Source organism: Ovis aries, chromosome 2, assembly GCF_016772045.2.
Source record: "Ovis aries strain OAR_USU_Benz2616 breed Rambouillet chromosome 2, ARS-UI_Ramb_v3.0, whole genome shotgun sequence".
In the NCBI taxonomy this organism is placed as follows: Eukaryota; Metazoa; Chordata; class Mammalia; order Artiodactyla; family Bovidae; genus Ovis; species Ovis aries.
Window position 1 is genome coordinate 236,376,371 of NC_056055.1, and position 20,269 is coordinate 236,396,639.

Here is a 20,269-nt window from a genome sequence, read left to right on the forward strand (position 1 = left end):
TACCCATGTCACCCACACACACATACACACCACATAATGTCTGGTCTTGTCCTGTATTTTCCCTGACTTTGGACACTTTTCATTAACTGAGAGTACTATTCCAGCTGATTAGGCAGTCAGTCTGACCTGGTGGAAAGATCATGTTGGAGTCACAGACTCAGGCTAGAGTTCTGATTCAGTCACTGTCTGTAGTTTTAACCCTTCTCAGACTCAGTATGTTCATATATTCATATATATGGGTGGAGGAGAGGGTGCAGGGTAATATTTAATTGACTAGTCATTTGCTGACATGATCTGTGTTATCTGTGTATCGTCACATGCAGGAGTCAGATTACTTGGGTTTGAACTGGGGCAAGTCCAGGTCTATGCTGTTTAACAAATCAGCTAATTTTTCTGTGCCTTGATTTCCTCATCTGTAATAGTGGCCACTCAGAGGATTGTCAGGCAAATTCATGAGTCAGATCATGTTAAACACTTAGAGGTCTGCCTAGCTAGAGTCAACGCTAGATTAACTACTGTCATTTTTAGTGATGGGTACTTTACGGGGTTGTCATGGTGACAAATGGTGAATTGTATGTGATAGTCTCTAATACAGTATAGCTGATTTGATACTGGCTCCTTTCTATTTGAAGTTGACTGCATTTTTTTGGAACTCCAAGAGGTCTTTTGCCAGTTAGAGAACTTTTCTTAAGCCTGGTGATTGTTACAGAAAATTTGCTATCACGTGGAAAAACTCCAGTCCTCATTTGTTAGCAAGGTTGTCTGAGTGCCACAGCTGAGTTGTCCCACTTTCATTGTCATGGATTCCCTGCTCTGTGCTTTTGTGTTTGGCAAGGAGAATGTTGATTGTCCAGGTTTTTGCTCTCTGTGATTCTGGTGGTGCTTTCTTTCCTTGTCTCAACTAGAATGAAATGGTTCGGGAACTGGATGGCCACGTCCTCAAGTGTGTTAAAGACCAGAATGGCAATCACGTGGTGCAGAAGTGCATTGAATGTGTGCAGCCCCAGTCTCTGCAGTTTATCATCGATGCGTTTAAGGGGCAGGTAAGTGACTTAGTAAAGAAACAAGGGAAGCAAGTTGATGGGTATTTCCATTGTGAGCAGAGAACACGATGGGAGTGTTCTCAGGGCCTTTTAGTGTATTTTAGACTGCAGTAAATAGCAGTCCTCTTCAGTGTTACTAGGTACTAGCTCTGTGCACCTCTAGCTCTTCCCTTAATTGTCCATGGATCTTCTCTCCATCATTAAAGCAGATGTCCGATCAGTCAGGATGAGATAGTATCATCAGAGTTGTTAAGTCTTATATTTGAAGAGTAAGTTTTTTCATTTGGTTAAGTCTTATATTTGAAGAGTAAATTTTTTCATTTGGTTAAGTAAAAAGTTTTTATCATGTTTTAAAATTTAGGTGATGAACAAAACCAGTCTTACAGATTATGTGTGACTATATATATCTTTAACAAGGTATGGGACTTCCCTGGTGGTCCGGTGGTGAAGACTCTGCATTTCTAATGCAGGGGTTGACTTATGTCCTACATGTCCACCTCCCCTCCATTCCCCTGCCCCCAATGTTAAGAAAACACAAAGGTGCTTCTTAATTTTGGGGCATTGGATGGGGCAATGATCAGGTTGGTTTGAACCCTGTTAAGTGGCACCCAACCAGACCTAGCTTCTGATTTCTCCTGTTTTTTTGTGTATCATGAGAATCAGTGTGCTTTTAGCACCAGCTTCCAAGCAGAGTTGATAATTTGCATACCACAGCTTTTGTTGTTGTTTTTGAAAAGGAGGAGAGATTGGAACTATCAGGTAAATTTTCAGGTATAGTCATGTGAACTGCTAAAGCCTGCCTCAAAATGGGGTTTTAGAGTTGTTTAGGCTTTGCGGTTTGCTCAATTACAACAATGGTTAAGTAGAGTACAGACACTGAAAGTAAAAGTCGTTCAGTTGTGTCAGACTCTTTGTGACCCCATGGACTATACAGTCCATGGAATTCTTCAGGCCAGAATACTGGAGCGCCTTTCCTTTCCCAACCCAATGATCAGACCCAGGTCTCCCACATTGCAGGCGGATTCTTTACCAGCTGAGCCACAAGGGAAGCCCAAACAGTAACTGAGAATTATTTGGGATTTTCTGAGTTAATTTATAAAAGAGTACCTCTGTTTAAGACCTTATTTTGTGTGTGCTTGAAACATACAAAAAAGTAAACGGATTAAGCCACCAAATGAGGGGGAATATTTTCAAGATGGAAAATGCCAATGAATTGATAACCAGCATATATAAAGAACTCTTAAAATCAAAGAGAATAATACAAGTTAATTCAGAAATGGGCTGAAAGCCTGAGTAGACAGAAGAAAATATGAAAAAGTAATCCCATTAGTAATCATGAAAATGTAAAATAAGACCACAAATAGTAGATCATTTTCTTGGTTTTTTTGGGCATGCCACGTGACATGTGGAATCTTAGTTCCTCAACCAGGGATCATACTCTTTTGAAGTTCAGCATTCCCGGCATAGGTATTTACCTAATGAAATATTTGGTCATGTACACCACGAGATATGTTTAGACGTGTTTAAAGCAGCATTAGTCTCCTAATAGGAAAAGATTAAATAAGCTAGATGTCTATCAGGAGAGGATCAGGACCCCCGACCCCCCCCCCCCCCCTGCAAAAAATGTTTCTCAACTTTATGCTCTACAAATAAACAGAATAAATGATTGAAGCTCATAGTATTCTATGTAAATACTTGAGTCACTATGTTGAATGAAATAAGTTGTTCTAGACTGTTTACCATTTTTATAAAGCTAAAATTGAGCAGAACAGATCAGTGTCTCAAGTGCACAGTTGTACACATGAAGCTGCATATAAAATACCTAGTACTGTGACTGACACTTTAACATCTGAGACCCCCATGGACTGTAGCCCCCTAGCCTCCTCTGTCCATGGGATTCTCCAGGCAAGAATACTGGAGTAGGTAACCATTTCCCTCTCTAGGGGATCTTCCCAACCCAGGGATCGAACCTGGGTCTCCTGCATGGCAGACACATTCTTTACCGTCTGAGCCACTAGGGAGCGTATTAAGTGTTCTCATCATTACTATCATTATTCTTGACAATAAATTTGAGGTGCAGATGCTCCAGGTCATTCAGCTAGGAAGGGCAGAGTTGAGACTGGGTCCTCTGGATCTGAAGCCTGTGTGTTCCCATTGTTCCAGACTCAATGAAAGAGGAATCGTTTCTTGCTGGAAAACACCCCAGCTCAATTCAGAACGTTATCCTGTGGTTATGTGAAAGCATTCAGGCTTTGGTCCAAACCCTTTCTCTGTTTTTAAAGCCATCATTTGACACTGTGGACTCTTTAACTGTGTTTTCTATGACCTTAATTAATTCTCTGTTCCTTTATAAATAACTTTTTGGGAAGGTCCTTCTTAGTTTTGAAATTGTATAAATCTATGAATTCTTGGATTGGGTTTAAGAAATTATAGAGTTTATCCTCATTTGTCCATACACACTTTATTATTTGTAGAGAGAACTTAAATGCCATACTTAATAATTTGGACTTGAAGTCAGAGTAGGAAATAAAATCCTGGCCGTGTCATTTACTGTCTGTAAGACTTCAGGCACATTATGTAAACTTGGGAAAATTAATGGGAAAATGTATATAAATAATACTGAAGTATTGAAAGTGGCACCTGTTATTTTTGGTTTTCTTGTTTGTGTTGGTTTGCCCTAGGTGTTTGCTTTGTCCACGCATCCTTATGGCTGCCGAGTGATTCAGAGGATCCTGGAGCACTGTCTCCCCGACCAGACACTCCCTATTTTAGAGGAGCTTCACCAGCACACAGAGCAACTTGTACAGGTAGTGGAGTTGCCGGTAGACTAATTGCAAGTACCTGTGGGCTTACGTGTTTTCTCAGCACAGGTTGCTTTTCCAGAAGGGGTTAATGTGTTTAAAATGCCCATTGAAGTTCTGGGCAAGTTTTCATTTATACCAGCCTGGTTCATCTTTTATGAATATGGGTGATGAGTAGAACCCTGCCCTTGAAGTTGAGATCTACCTCTGAGTCATCAAAAGAGATCTGCCAGGAACTGTCAAAGGCCAGAGCCCTGTCATGGATTAAGCTCACTGCGGCCACTTAGGCAGGCCATGTAGTCTGCCAGTTTCATCTTTTCAAATGAACTAAATGGATTAGTTGATTTCTGTAGTTTTTTAAATTTGTCTTGCTTGTACTAAAATTTTCTCCCATATCATACTGTTTGAACACTTCCTTCATGTAGTGTGTTGTCTTAAAGCAGTTTTTGGAGTGGTGCTTGTTTTGCTGAGAGATGTGAGATTATAAATGTATTAATATTCATTGTAGAAAAAATTGAAAGTGCAGAAAGGAGCAGCAGAACACAAGAAATGTTCCATAATCCTACTGTTCAGAAGCAGACATATTTGGCATAGGCACTTTTTTAAAAAAAGTATTCTTTGTATGCACTTAATTTTTTACATCTTACAAATAAATATTTGTGCCTTTGGAGTTCCTTGCTCGAACACTTATTCTTTAAAGGCCTCTTTCCCTTGGGATGAGTGTCTCCATTGTCTGCTTGTGGTGTTATTTAACTCAGTGTTGCCAGTGTTTCCAGCTTTTCTTTGTTAAAGACGGGTGCAGAGACCCACGTGTACATTTGTTAGAAAAATAGCTCTTTATTTGAAATCCCTGACTAGGACCTTTCAGCATAAATATATATAGAAACATTCCATTGTCTAGTAATGATGCGTTCCTGTTTTGTAATGATAGGGAAAAATTGTCACTACCTACCCATTTAAAAAATTCCGTATGTGTTCTTTAGTATTCAGGTAAGCCATCATGGTGTTAAAGGGAGATAGGTGTTGATTAATGTCAGAATTTAGGTAGCATAGAGCTTGTTTAAATAAGTTTAAAATTTTCTGTTGTTTTTGAAACAGGATCAGTATGGAAATTACGTAATCCAGCATGTATTGGAGCATGGTCGTCCTGAGGATAAAAGTAAAATTGTAGCAGAAATTCGAGGCAATGTACTTGTGTTGAGTCAGCACAAATTTGCAAGGTATGTGCTTTGAATTACACAGACTGTTTTCCAGAAGAAATGATTAAATAGTATTTTAGGTCTAGAGAAATTGTCGTACTTTTTTCTTCTTCTTCTGCTTTTTAATGTTTATTTTCCTTAAAGTAATATATAGGTATTGAGTTCTACTGCAAAATATGAAACATAAGACGTCTCTTAGTTGGCTCCTTACTCCCCTAGAGTGAGCCACGTTGAAATCTGGGGAATTTGTTTCTAAAGCACATACATTTTTGTACTCTGGTAAACTGGGTATTTCATGAATTTACTTTTTTGGAATTGTGAAATGTTCTTTACTTAATTTCCTCATTGATACTGGAGTTAAAAGGAAGGTAACCATATCTTTGTATAAGGCCTTCATATTCTTCAAAATCTCTTACCAAGTCTTCATATCATACCAGCCCAATAATAAAATGTATTAGTTATTCCCAGGTTGTGAAAAGATGTTTTAAGTAACTTATAAGTAGCAGAGATTAAAGAAGAAATTGATGGCCCTCCAGTGGGTTAATGATCTGATCTGAGTGGAGTCTGTGTATCTTATCTTACGCATAACACAGTTCTCTGTATTTTTTGGAATGTCTTTCTTCTCTTGTTTTTAAAGTAAATTGCAGGGCAGGTGTGACTCATACAGCCTTGATGTTTTTAAATTGTTCCCTTTTAATTTATGAAATCTTATTACAGCATGGAAAATAGAGACAGAAAATAAAAGCACCCCAGATCCAGTGTCTCAGCACCCTAACCACATTAGGATCATCTCCTAGACCTTGTGTTAGTTTTTATGGACTTTTGCTAGGGTCAGGAGAATAGAAGACAGAACCTCTTCAGTCTCTTTTTGGGGTTACAGTCCTATTTACTGTCTTGTTCAGTGTATTTAATGTCTCACCCTTGTATAGTTAAGTATTAGGGTTGTGGTCTGATAATGAGTGAGTAGCTATTTTGGGCCCGATTCTCTCATGTATAACAACTAATAAATTGTTGACAAAATGCCAGAAACTACCTGCAGACATTAGATGGTGACCAGGAGCAGAGCGATAACCAGAAGTGAGTAGAGGAGGTTGTTGATACTTGAGAGAAGGTTCACTGCATTGGGAAAATTTCCTTCTCCTCCTCCCACACCTCCTTTTTTGGGAGAATGGGGAGATACATAATTGACACGTAACATTGTGCAAGTTTTAAGTGTGCCACCTGCTGGTTTGATACATTTATATGTTGTAATATTCCTACAGTAACTTTAGCTGTTACCATGTCACATAATTATCATTTTTGTGTTGAGAACCATTAAAGATCTAGTCTGTTAGTAACTTTGAAATTTATAAGAGGTGTTGTTGACTATAATTAGGGAAGTTTTAATCTGTAGGCTAAGTTGGGATAGAAAATCGCTGGTGTTCTGAGAAGGCAGTGGCAGAGTGACAGGGGAGAAATTCTGGAAAGGAAGAGAACCAGGGAGGAGGGGGAAGCCTAAATTTAAACTTTCTAAGCATCTGGTTCACTCCCGAACCACACTGCATAGGATGAACTCGAGGCAACCCTACCAAGGCTGAAAGAATTTAGTGGAGGTTTCATCTGCTGCTTACTGCATGGGAGAGGGTTGCAGTTTGCTTTCAGCAAAGATATTGCATGCCCAAAAAAGGGGTTAGGAGAATAATACTCTTAGGAATTGACAGAAATCAGGGTATACAGTGCATCATTTGTCATGTCTAGATAACAGAAAAATGTGACCTATACTCAAGAAGAAAAAATGAAAATGGAAAAATCCCCAGTGAATATAGTTCCATACCACCCAGATGTTAGAGTTAGCAGAGAAGGATTATAAAGCATTTTATAAAGTATATAATTTTATAATTATATAAAAACTATTATTTTAAAAATTAATAAAAGTTTGTATTAAAATTATGAAAAAGTATAATTATATAAAGTATGATTTTTATAATTTTATAAATTATATATTTTATGAATTTTATATAAGTAATTAGTATTTTAAAATATTATATTTTAAGGTTTTAAAGTATTATAAAGCATTTAAATTACACTCAAAAATGTAAAGGAAAATGTGTATATAGTGAAATGAAAAGATGAATGTTAATAGAGAATTAGAAAAGGCAATGACACCCCACTCCAGGACTCTTAAAGATAACAAAAGAGCCAGTAAATTTGAAAATTGAATAGAAACAAACCAATTAAGCAGTTAGTGACCTTATGACATTTTTGATGGTAACCCAGAATACAAAGTAAATTTTCCATCACCTTTGAATGCATAGGCACGTGCATACACACATAACTGAAGATTGCCCATAATTAATTGATACTGACTACTCTGTTTCATTTAAAAAAAAAACAAACAAAGCTAGTCTCAAATCACTAAGTTGATTTTATCACCCACCATCAATTTAAGAACCACAGTTTCAGAAATACTAGAATAAACTTTAAGACTGGAACAATATGGATTGTGTGTTAAGGTGGCAGGGAGGCTTTGGCCAGGTGGGATCCTGATCAATGAGTGATCCTATAATACCTTCTTGAAAGACAGGTTCCTGTCAAGGAGTCAGTCTTCTACTGAGGAGAATGAGTGTCCTGTTGCCAGCCTAGCTTAGTAGAAAATTCTGTTCTAAATCTGACCACTCTGGTCTTGGGTGGATGAAAGGGCAGCTCAGCCTGGCAGTTCTAAAAAGTGATGATTTTTTGCTTGAACATTTGGATATCGTGACTGGCTTAGTAATGTCCTAACTCCCTTTTCTGCTAAGGGAGAAGCCAGTGTCTATTAGGAGATTCACTGTCACACGCCACACCTTCAGTTCATGCTAGGATTGCAGAGTGCTGTGGGAGGAACGTGAGGGGAAAAGTTTTCGCATACTGCTGCTGTGTCAGAAGGGAGAGGCTGTTTGTGGTCTTACATGTGATTATCAGACTTGATTTACTCTCTCAAGAAAGATTGAAGAAATGTCTGGTAGACAATGTCTGAAGAAAGGATGGTAGTAGTTCTTAAACATTTTAGCTTGAGAACTTTGTTTTCTAGATAAAAGCATGTACGCAATAAAGGCTCAGTATGCTGAACCAGATAACATGGTGAGGGTCCTTTCAGAGTGGTGTGGAGCCAGCACCCTCTCTTTTGATTTAAAAATCGAAGTAGGGACTTGGGGTAGGGACCTGGAGTAGGGACTTGGTGGTGGTTATTTGTGATGACTCTTCAATTATATAGGGCTGGCCTTTGAAAGAAGGCACTATCTCTTGCCTTCTGGTGTTCCTAGAATAGGTATAGACATCGGTTTTTCAGCCGCTGAAGGCAAAACTAACACAAATGGGTGAAATTTCAGGGAAGCACATTTATGTTAGTATATAAAGAATGTTTAAGAGAACCAGTCACTCACATGGTCGGTTGCCCCAGAATCACTTCCAAATCGTTGGAAATTCTCATGCAGAGGCTAAATGGGCATCGTTCAGGATGGTCAGAAAAGAGCTTTCTGCATTAGCTAGATTTGAAAGTTCCTTTTCTACTTGAGTGTTCTGTGATCCAGAGCAGCTCTTCCCCCAGTCATGAAATTGTTGCAGAGTGTTCAGCCGCCCACTTACCAGATGTTCTCTTTGCCAAGTATTGGCTCCAGTAATACAAATACAAAGGATAAGTATTGTTCTTGTTCTTAGACATCACACAGCTTCCTCATACCCACAGAGGCACAGAAGCAGAGTGCTGCTGACGTCCAGAAGCAAACATTCATGAGTAATCAATCACTCCTGGGTGAGGAGCGCCCTTTAGCATGGCTGGATGTGATTTAATCAGCTTCTGCAGTCAGTCCCTCTGGGTTTTAGAGGAACTCTGATTTAAGTAACTGCATTTCTTTTTTTTTTCCTTTCCGAGGTTGAGACATCTGTGAAGTGTTAAGAAATGTGGACACACCTGGGGGTCCTTCTTATTCTTAAGAGACAGTGTGAAGTAGTTGACTGATGACTGGTTTCTCCTTGTGTCTGCCTTCACTCAGCAAGTCTATAGGGCCTCTCTTAACTGCCTAGCTCTGTGCGTGGCACTAGGGATCTAGATGTGAGAGAAACTTGTTCTTGGCCCCATTAAGCTCACAGAGGTGAGGAGAGAATTGATAGATGTTGATGCCTGTTGAAATTATGTTCATTACCTATTTTCAGTTCATAACCAGTTGTATGAACCTTTACTTACTTGGGTTTACCCTCCCCTGTTAGATGGTTGGGTCTGGTACCCTCCATGACCTGTGCTTGGCCATTGTTGACGTTGGAGATCACAGATGGCAAAGATAGGGTCTCATAGAGCCAAACAGATGAGGAATTAATCTTCCAAGAAGCCTCATTTGCTGCTGACCTTGAGGTCAGAGCCCAGGCCAAATAAGCACAGCCTAACGAGGTCCCTCTAAGGTTTGGCCCTGGATTTGTCTCCTTACAGCAATGTTGTGGAGAAGTGTGTCACTCACGCCTCCCGTACAGAGCGCGCTGTGCTTATCGACGAGGTGTGCACCATGAACGATGGTCCCCACAGTGCCTTATACACCATGATGAAGGACCAGTATGCCAACTACGTGGTCCAGAAGATGATCGATGTGGCAGAGCCAGCTCAGAGGAAGATCGTCATGCACAAGGTAGGCGTTTGTGCAGGTCTCAGTCAGAGAGGAGGAGTTGGCCCTCGCTTCTAAAGGAGGGTGGGCATCTTGCTGCTTCTTGCACAGTTTGTCACTGGATTGTGACTTCTTTACCCTTTTATCTGGAGTGGCCACTGTCCCTGTGTTTGCTGCCCCTCCGTCAGTAACTCACTGGTGTGAATGTTAAACTCGGTCTCTGTTGGGGAGTCCCCTCCCGGTTCCTCAGGCCATGCTTCTACCTCTTGGCTCCCAGGAGACCAGCTTCTCAGTCTAGCAGATCAACCTCCTTGCCTTATTTCCTTTCCTCCCTCTTATCGTTCATTCCACCACTGTTTACTGAACAAGCTCCCGCCTAAGGCAGCACCTGGTCTGGCACACTGACCTGGTGCCCACTGTGTGCCAGTCGCCAGCACACAGATAGCTGAGACTGAGCACTGCCCACAGAGCACACGTGGGGAAGGGTGACGTGAGTGCCTGTGCTCACGCCTTTGAGGGCAGACTTCGGAGGAGAAGTCCAGGCTACAGAGGAGGTAGGAAAAAATGGGACAGAAATCTGAGGTGTTGTGTGCTGTGAATGGGAGCTGACACAGAAAGCGCGTGAGGAGGCTCACGGACTCAGAGCTGTCATGGAGGAGGTCCAGCCGGCCCCACACAGACCATGGGGCTGGGGAAGCCCAGCCAGCCCCCAGGCAGGTGTGTAGGCTGCACTGTGTCTGTGGGAGGCAGTACCTTGAGCCTCGGGTTCTGCCCGTTGGAGCCCTCAGCCTTTGGGCTCTGAATTCACCCAGCCCTTCTCGAAGGAGGGGGTGACCGTGGTCTGGCAGTGATGAGCCACTTGCCCTCTCTGAGAACAGAGTTCGGTAATGAGAATCTTTACTCTGGACTCAAGTTCTGAGCCAGACGAGGCACCCACCACCTCCAGTTCGAAACAGGACACCATGCTGGTGTTGGCGATGGCAGTGGAAGGCTGGGGAGTCCAGAGTGCTTACGCTGTGGGACTGAGACGGGCCTGTCAAGATGCTGGCCAGGGCGGAGGGAATGTAGGTGACACAGAGTACATTGGGAATTCATTCATTTGCCAGGTACTTACAAGCACATGTGCTCTCCTTTCACCAGGGCACTGTGTTGTAGACAGTTAAACTGACGCTGGGGAAATACTGGGGAGGGCCCTGAGAATGTGGAAGGATGCCTCTTCTGATATGGGGGTACAGAGAAGGCTCCCTGCGAGAGCAATATTTGAAAAAAGCCCTGAACCTTTGCAGGTGGAGGGAACCGAGTGTGTGCAGGCTTGGAAGTGGGAGGCAAGGCGGCGTATTTAAATGGAGAAGCACAGCAGGTTCAGTGGGACAGGACTGTGGTGCCAGAGTCACGTTTACATTTCAAATAGTGGTCCTGGCTGATGAGTACCTTGGAGGAAAGGAGGCAGTTGAGGGCTGGACAGGGGATTGTTGAAATAGTTAAGCCAGGAGGGGAGTGGCGATTTTGAGATTCAAGAAGAGTGGACAGAATGGGGCTTCACAGCTGGTTTGATTGAGGGAGTTGAGAGGGGAGGGGGAGTCCTAAGAATCTGAAAAGCCTGACTTGAACTCTTTCACAGCTAGGCATACCCATTTTAGGGAGAGGCAGCATTGAGGGGAACAGGCTGCTTTCCATTTCCCTTTAGATCAAGTGCAGGAGGGAGCTCAGCGGTGTTGTAGTTGCACATTGTTGGTGTTTGTCTAGAAGAAGGCAGATGCGGAGGTCAGGTGGCTGGCCTCATCAGTGGGCCAGGCCTGGGGACAGACAGGTGAAGGAATTGAATTTCACTTAGTTTCCAAAGCAGAGCTGCCAAAAGCAAGGGGTTTGGAGCCTCAAGTACTAAGGACCAAAGCATCAGCTATGTGTGTGGTCGTGATTGCAGCCCAAATGGAAGTGTGGTGTCCTTTCTGCAAGTGAGTTTATTTAGGAGGGTTGGGCAGATGGTCTGGGTGCCAAAGCTCAGAGTTGGAGCCAAGGACTGTGCACGGTTCCCAGGCTGGCTCCTAGGTGAGAGTGTAAAGCTAATACGGGTCTGTGTCCTGTGTGGGTTACAGAGGTGGTTTCTGGAGCCACCTGACCCTTCCTTGCTTTGAGGGCACAACTAAACAGACAAAGCAGTCTGCATGGAACATTCAGGCTTGAGAGTGTCCCTCTTCCCTGGCATGTTGTCCTGTGTTGAGTGAGTACCTGGGGAGCTGTGATGGGGAAGCAGGGCAATATTGTGGGTCTTCACTGTCTTTGTGGCATGTTGGTGGTTCCACAAATGATTCTGAACGCAGTGTGTTGTAGCTGAGGTCTGTAGAAGGCTCTGTGAGGTCACCAACAAGGAAAGGTGGTTCCAGAGAGGAAGCACCTCCCGAGTTGTGTGGGATGCACGGGACTTGCGGGTATGGGTCTGCCCCAGGGTGGGGGTGGGCAGCGGGGAACAGAAGAGATGCTCGTAGGGCTAAGGTGAAGGGTGAGGCTGGAGCAGAGCTGTGAGAGGAGCAGCCAGACAGTGGGGGCTGTCGGACTTTAGGTGAGTGACTTAGCCACCGTGCCTCCATGTCTTCGTCAGTGAAACGAGGATGATCACACCTCTCTTACGAGGCTTCAAAGTGGACGGTTCTTGGCTTGTGTTAATCGTTTTTATTATCATTAGTAGCTTTCTGTGATTCACTGTGAGCTGGAGAGCAGGGTCAGGTGATGAGGGCAAGGGTTCGTGGTCCCCAGAAAGCAGCCCCTGTTGCTCAGGAGAGCCGTGGGGCTGAGAGGCTCCCTCAGGGGCTGCCGTCCGGCGGTGGATGGTGTGGTTGTGTCACGGGATGCCAGTCTCCACACGCTGTCCTGGAAGTGGTCTGTGGTTGTCCGACCTCCAGAGCCCTCACTTCCTGCATCAGCGCTCAGGACAGGAGCTGCTCTCCTCATCTGCTGCGTCAGTGTAGCTCGTGAATTCAGGTGCTCAGGCTGAGCTGCTGAAAGATGTTGCTTGTGGGGTTTGTGTACCTGTTGGTACCTCGTGGTGTCCAGGGGCAAGTTACCCTGGAGCCCCCTGAGCCTGTCCCCGGCCAGAGTAACACAGACTGTGCTTTCTCTGTAGATCCGGCCCCACATCGCGACTCTTCGCAAGTACACTTATGGCAAGCACATCCTGGCCAAGCTGGAGAAATACTACATGAAGAATGGCGTTGACTTGGGGCCCATCTGTGGCCCTCCTAATGGTATCATCTGAGGCAGTGTCACCCCGTGCCCTCATTCCCACTGAACTCACGGCCCACTGGTGAATCCAACCAGCAACCAGAAATGCTCCAGTGTAGAATCCAAAAATGGGTAAATGGTTGCTCCAGGATTACCCTCTCCTCCCCAAAAAAGGAATCAAATCCACAAGTGGAAAAGCCTTTGTAAATTTGTTTAATTTTATTACACATAACATGTACTAATTATTTTTTTTAATTGACTAATTGCCCTGTTGTTTTACTGGTGTATAGGATACTTGTACATAGGTAACCAGTGTACATGGGAGGCCACATATTTTGTTCAATGTTGTATCTATATTCCACGTGTGGAAACTTTCAGGGTGGTTGGTTTAACAAAAAAGTTAAAAAAAAAAAAAAAGAAAAAGTTTTTAACTCATTTGCCTCACTGGCAAGTTTTGCAAATAGCTCTTCCCCACGTCCTCATTTTAGTAAAAAAGAAAAACAAACAAAAAAAAACCCTGAGAAGTCTGAATTTTAGTTAAATGACCCCAAACTGGCATTTAACAATGTTTATAAAAATATATATATATAAATATATATATATAATGAAAATCATTTCAGAGTTGCAAAAGCCTCAGTTTATGACATTAAGTTTATGAAACTTCTGAAAATTGCCTTTTTTGGAGACTATTATGCTGAAGAAAATAGTGTAGTCCGTTTTGTGAGGAGGAGATGTGAGCACCCAGAATGTCTTTCAAGGCCGGGCAGGTATGATTGTTTACTGCCTACTGGATTTTTTTCTGTTAACATTGAAAGGCAAAAATCTGATTATTTAGCATGAGAAAAAAAAAAATCCAACTCTGCTTTTGGTCTTGCTTCTATAAATATATAGTGTATACTTGGTGTAGACTTTGCATATATACAAATTTGTAGTATTTTCTTGTTTTGATGTCTAATCTGTATCTATAATGTACCCTAGTAGTCGAACATACTTTTGATTGTACAATTGTACATTTGTATACCTGTAATGTAAATGTGGAGAAGTTTGAATCAACATAAACACGTTTTTTGGTAAGAAAAGAAAATTAGCCAGCCCTGTGCATTCAGTGTATATTCACACCTTTTATGGTCGTAGCATATAGTGTTGTATATTGTAAATTGTAATTTCAACCAGAAGTAAATTTTTTTTTTCTTTTGAAGGAATAAATGTTCTTTATACAGCCTAGTTAACTTTTAAAAAGGAAAAAAAATAGCTTGGTTTTATTTGTCACCTAGTCAGATAGTAGCGAGATCCTTCCTAAATGTTATTCAAGATGATTCAGTTCACACTAGTGGTTTTTTTTTTTTTTATCCTAAAAAAGTAATGTTTTGCTTATTTTGTGACAGTCAAAAGGACGTGCAAAGTTCAACCCCGCCCTAACTTTCCTTACAATCAGAGCCCCTCTCACCTTGTAAAGTGTGAATTGCCCTTCCTTTTTGTACAGAAGATGAACTGTATTTTGCATTTTGTCTACTTGTAAGTGAATGTAACATACTGTCAATTTTCCTTGTTTGAATATAGAATTGTAACACTACACGGTGTACATTTTCAGAGCCTTGTGTATATTTCCAATGAACTTTTTTGCAAGCACACTTGTAACCATATGTGTATAATTAACAAACCTGTGTATGCTTATGCCTGGGCAACTATTTTTTGTAACTCTTGTGTAGATTGTCTCTAAACAATGTGTGATCTTTATTTTGAAAAATACAGAACTTTGGAATCTGAGTTTGTGCTTTATTACTATTATTATTTTTTCCAGTATAGTGCCCCAGAGCAGACAGCCCTTTCCTTGTTTGTGTCTCTTTCTTTCTGTTTTGTTTTTGTTTTGTGAGAGGGTTTATCAGAGACATCCCACATGCATCACGATGTCCAACTTCTTTTGAAAAATCAGAAAAATTCACCTTCTTGGGTGCCCATGACAGGGAGCATCCTCAAAAGCCCTGACCCCCGCTATCTGCCTGGTTCTCTTCATTTGCACTCTCTGAGCTCTGCACCTGTTGCGAGCCCAAAGGGCCTGTATTAGAATCCAATAGATTATAAATGTCTCCTGGCTAAGCTAAATGTCTCCTCATTTTCTGAGGCAGGGTGGTAGGGAAGGCCTCCTGGCCCTGAGGTCCCCTCTCCTTTCTCCTGGCTGGGCTGCTCCTGTCCCTAGCTCACTCTTCTTAGTATCACATTGGGGACCTCTTCCAGCAGTGAGTTCAGGAGGCTCTAGCTCACTGAAATACCCGCCATCTGTGCCAGAAATGCCCCCCTCCCCTTCTTCACCATCTTTGCTCCACGAGCAGCTTTGGCAGGAAACCACCACTGAAACTTGGTTGGCAACGACAGGATGGGCTCAGCCAGGGGCACTGGAAGTGGAGCCTCAGGGACTTCCCAGGGTCCCCGCCCAAGGGTGAGGGAGGGTCACTAGCAGCCCCTGTGGTCTGAGAAGAAACGGAGGGAAAAGGAGCTGAGACAGTGGAGGGTTCAAGTCCAGAACCTGATTTTGCCGTAGCAGCTGTGATGGAGTTTTTCCCGAACCCTCTTCCGAGGCCATAGAGATAGCATGCTGGAGGTGTGTGTGACTCTGAGTAGCGTGGCTCTGCAATCAGACCAGGGTTCAAATGTGGCTCCCTAACCCTAACCTGAACTTTTTAAGCATTTGTATATTTATTTGGCTGTGTCGGGTCTTAGTTGCGGCACGCAGAAGCTTTCGTTGGGGGACGTAGACTTACCTAATTGCAGCACAAGGGGTCAGTAGTTGAGGTGTGCGGACTTGGTTGCCCTGTGGCCTGTGGGATCTTAGTTCCTCCGCCAGGGATCGAACCCCCGTCCCCTGCATCACAAAGCAGATTCTTAACCCCTGGATCACCAGGGTAGTCCCTTTACCTGATCTTTAACCGAATTCCTTGCTGGAAATGGATGGAAGGCCATCAATTGCGTGTATGTGAAGTGGTTCTTACATTGTGGAACATTAACAGCTTTTAGACAATTATGGTTTTACTGGACCTTTGCAGAGCCCGTGAACAAAGCAGGCAAAACAAGAGGCTTGGATTTCTTTCTCTCCCATGAGTCTACAGTCTGTGACCTTGAGGTGGTAATTTTGTCTCTCTGGTCCTCAGTTTCCTTTTCTCTAAGATTGAAGTAATACCTCATGAAGCTGAAGTAAGATGGAATTGTTAATAAACATGTCAAGGGACTTTCCTGTTGGTCCAGTGGTTAAGACTGTGATCCCAATGCAGGGTACCTAGGTTCAATCCTTTGTTGGGGGATTGGACCCCTCGTGTTGCAGCTAGGACTCGGGCAGAAAATAAAAATAAACATGTCAAGTGCCTGCAACTGAAGAGCTACTCATGTAGGTGTTCTCTTCTACCTGGACTAGTTATACTTAGATTTTGTACTTTTTTTCCCCTCTCCTTTTACTCAGCATTTAGAGAGAAATGTTCTGTGTTTTTTAGTGGTAAGAAAGCAAGGTGCTAGGTTGGAAATGTGATACCTCCACCATCTTAACTTCAACCCTGTGTCTTTGAGGCCTTTTTGGTCAGAAAAATACAGGTTTTCATCCCAATTGCCCTTTATTACTGGGTCATCTCTCTGAGTCCAAATTTTCTTCTCTGTGAAATTGGGGAAAACAGTACTTCATGTCCAAGATTGGCTGTGAGGATGAACTGAATTACGTAGCCTAGCAGAGTGCCTGGCACATTGGTGCAATAAATGATATTGTTTTTTACCTTTTAATAGCACTCCTCCAAATGTTTGTGCACAGGTTTTGGTGAATCAAACAATCCTTGTCCATTATGTAAAGAAGTTTAAAAGTGTTAGTCGCTCAATCGTGTCCGACTCTTTTTGACTCCATGGAGTCAAAATTCCTGCTTATGGAATTCTCCAGGCAAGAATACTGGAGTGGTTAGCCATTCCCTTCTCCAGGGGATCTTCCCTGACCCAGAGATCGAAACTGGGTCTCCCACATCACAGGCAGATTCTTTACCATGTGAGCCACCGGGGACGTAAAGTCATTCGTCATGAACTAACTCTGGGCCAGGCACCCAAGAGAGCGTTTTTACATGTTCTCATTTCTCACAACAGTCCTTCGAGGAATGTGGTGGTTTTCATCTTGTAGATATGGAAATGAGTGCTGGGTTCTGATGCAAGTCTTTGGATCAAACCAATGCTTGGCCTGAAGCTTTCTCCCTTGGCATTTCCTGGGAGGGATTGGGGCTGGGGTGGACCCCTCCCTCTGCAGGCTTGCATTTCAGGGTGCAGGCTGAACCTCCTTATTTGACTGACTGCCAGTACCAGCTGCTAACAAGTCCATCCAAGGATATGAGGTCCTGGGCTGCCAACCATATGGAGACCGACATTCTTGGTCTCTTAGACCTCCACCATGAGTCCCTCCAACATGTCCGTCCATCGCACTTTGATGACAACAGAATCCTTCCATCACACCGGGCTTGACAGGTTACAGAGCACATTCATATCTGGATGCCTTTGATCCTCTTGAAAGCCTTAGGCAAGATAAAGTGAAAGTGAAGTCTTTGCAAACCCATGGACTGTAGCCTACCAGGCTCCTTCATCCATGGGATGTTCCAGGCAAGAGTACAGGAGTAGGTTGCCACCTTCCTTCTCCAGGAGACTACTCTTCCTGGTGGCCCAGAGAGTAAAGCGTCTGCCTGCAATGTAGGAGACCTGGGTTTGATCCCTGGGTTGGGAAGATCCCCTGGAGAAGGAAATGGCATTTTATCTGAAGATTCCTGAAACCAAGCTCAGTGCTCTGTCCATGCCGTCTTGCTCTTGCCACCTTCCATCAGCTCCAGGGATAGCTGGTCTCTCTTTTCTAGTTGAGTTTTTGGAGAAGCGTGAGGCACTAGACAGAGCAGCCTGGCTGGCTACAGTAGTCCACGGGGTGGCAGTCAGATAGGACTGAAGGGACTTAGCGTTGCAGGCAGGAGGCGCTAGAGAGTGAAGCATTTTTACAGGGAGGAAACCTGTGGCTTCATGTAGTTACTAGTAGTAGCCACACGAGGGTGCTGCTGCCTAAAGAAAGCCTTTTAGAAGCCTAAGGGCTCAAGGGTCCAGGGTGAGTGCTGGGATGGCTATTCCCTGGCTTGGGGGGCTCAGGAGTGAAGAGTCCCATCCAGGGACCTGAAGTCTGGCATGTGCCCTAAGACTAAGCTTTCCACTTCCCTCCCTCCCCAGCTTCTGCTGGGCAGATGGCTAGTCCCTCACTCTGGCTTGGGATGGCAGTGTATCTGGCTCACAGCTTTGCCTTGGACTCACGTGTAACCGCTTGGCAAGTCTGTTTCCCCAACTGTCACCTGGCACGGTAGCCCGGCCCTGCCACTCTTACAGGGTTGGTATGAGGCCAGAGAGCTGGTCCTGTGAGCAGGGTGGCCCCAGTTCAGTTCAGTTCAGTTCAGCTTAGTCGTGTCCGACTTTTTGTGAGCCCATACACTGCAGGAGCCAGGCCTCCCTGTCCATCACCACCTCCCGCCCAAATTCATGTCCATCGAGTCGGTGATGCCATCCAACCATCTCATCCTCTGTCGTCCCCTTCTCCTCCTCCCTTCAATCTTTCCCAGCATCAGGGTCTCTTCAAACGAGTCAGCTCTTTGCATGAGGTGGCCAAAGTATTGGAGTTCCAGCTTCAACATCAGTCCTTCCAATGAACACCCAGGACTGATCTCCTTTAGAATGGACTGGTTGGATCTCCTTGCAATCCAAGGGACTCTCAAGAGTCTCACCACAGTTCAAAAGCATCAATTCTTCGGTGCTCAGCTTTCTTTATAGTCCAACTTTAACATCCATACATGACTCCTGGAAAAACCATAGTCTTGACTAGACAGACCTTTGTTGGCAGAGTAATGTCTCTGCTTTTTAATATGCTGTCTAGGTTGTCTAACTTTCCTTCCAAGGAGGAAGCGTCGTTTAATTTCATGGCTGAAATCACCATCTACAGTGATTTTGGAGCCCCCCAAAATAAAGGGTGGCCCCAAGCCTCTGTCAGTGTGACCCAGGGCCCTAGTGCCTCTCTAGGGGCTACACCTCTGGCTTATGCATCAAAGCTTTCATACAATGAAAACTTCTGAGCCTTTTATGACCCACGGGTGCCTAGCTTCAAATCCCAGCTCTACCAGCCCTCTGGGACTGCTGTGAGTCATTTATCCTCTTATACAGGAAAATAATAGTCCTTCCACCTCCTAGGGCACTCTGGAAACACTCGACACAGAGCTGGGCACATGCAAGCCACACATGAGAGCTGTTACTATTATTATTATTGCCCTATTTTTCCCTGCTATGTTGGGGACCTTGGAATTTTCACAAGGGTGACTAATTTATCCTCTAAACTGGGACAATTTTAAGCATGAAAGTGGTTGCACTGAATTATTACCTCATGGGGAGACAGCCTCCCAGGTGGCCCCAACTTCCTGATGTTCTTATCCTCATGTGTTCTGCATGGAAGAGGGCTGCCTGCAAACAATAGGACATTGTGCAAAGGGTAGGGTGTGACTTCCCCCACACAAGACACTAGCTCCAGCTTGCTCTCTCTGGGACACTTTGTAGGCGACACTCTGCGGCAAGGTCGGTAATAGGGACTTGAGAGCCCCTGCTGTTGACCAGGGTTAACACACCAGTCACACTTGTCAGCTTGCAAGCAGAGCCTCCAGCCCTCTTCTAGCTTTCGATGACATCCTGACTGCAGCCTCATGGGAGACCCCCCAAACCAGAACCACCTATTCAGCTGCCGCTGAACTCCTGACCCACAGAAACTGGGTGAGACAGTCAGTGCGTGTCGCTGTTTTAAGTGACTGTGTTGAGGGTCATCCGTTACACAGCTGTAGATAACTAATGCACAGCACAAACACTGGTGTAGGCCAGGATGGTTCTGGGCACATCAGAAGGCCCATTTCTCTCATTTCTCCTGTGAGGCACATGCTACCCTGCTCTGTCTTGGCCTTGGAGAGCTTGGCCACGCCACCCCTACCAGCTGCCCCCTTGCGAGGACTCCAGGAAACTTCCTGATGCTCCTTGGAGCCCCGGGTAGAGACGTGTCTTGGGGTGCGGCTGTGCCAGGGACTCCCCGGAGACCACAGCTGTCCTGTGCCAGGGCTAGGTCAGCCTCTGTCTCTCAGGCTCAGGAGGGTTCCCTGGCCCACACCCCTTGGGCCTGGAGTGGACCAAGCCAGGAATGACTGGAAAATAATGGCCAGTATTGGCCAATGCCCTGAGCAGGGTGCTGCCCTGTGTTTGTTACCTGTTCACCTGCCTCCAACTCTGGGAGGAGGGAGCAGTTACTCCAACTTCCACGGGAAGACGGTGGTCTCAGGTCACTGGCCAGGAAGTAGCAGAGCTAGGATTGGACCCAGAGTTCCTCT

The 20,269-nt window shown here is 44.2% G+C and overlaps 1 protein-coding gene and 1 non-coding gene across 51 annotated transcripts in view; both read left to right on the top strand.

Annotated features, from left to right (window-relative positions):
- Positions 1-14,639, top strand: part of PUM1 (pumilio RNA binding family member 1) — a 123,919-nt gene extending 109,280 nt beyond the window's left edge. For all 50 annotated transcript variants that reach the window (XM_012150074.3, XM_012150093.3, XM_060410572.1 and 47 more), the window contains 5 exons: positions 906-1,043; positions 3,725-3,850; positions 4,943-5,064; positions 9,485-9,677; positions 12,775-14,639. In XM_012150074.3, coding sequence (XP_012005464.2) covers positions 906-1,043; positions 3,725-3,850; positions 4,943-5,064; positions 9,485-9,677; positions 12,775-12,906 — 711 coding nt within the window. In that variant the 3' untranslated portion in view covers positions 12,907-14,639. The remainder of the gene's footprint in view (positions 1-905; positions 1,044-3,724; positions 3,851-4,942; positions 5,065-9,484; positions 9,678-12,774) is intronic.
- LOC114113385 (small nucleolar RNA SNORD103/SNORD85) lies at positions 10,494-10,578 on the top strand. Its single transcript, XR_003588422.1, has one exon. It is a non-coding gene; the product is annotated as a small nucleolar RNA SNORD103/SNORD85 (small nucleolar RNA).
- Positions 14,640-20,269: the final 5,630 nt, after the last annotated feature.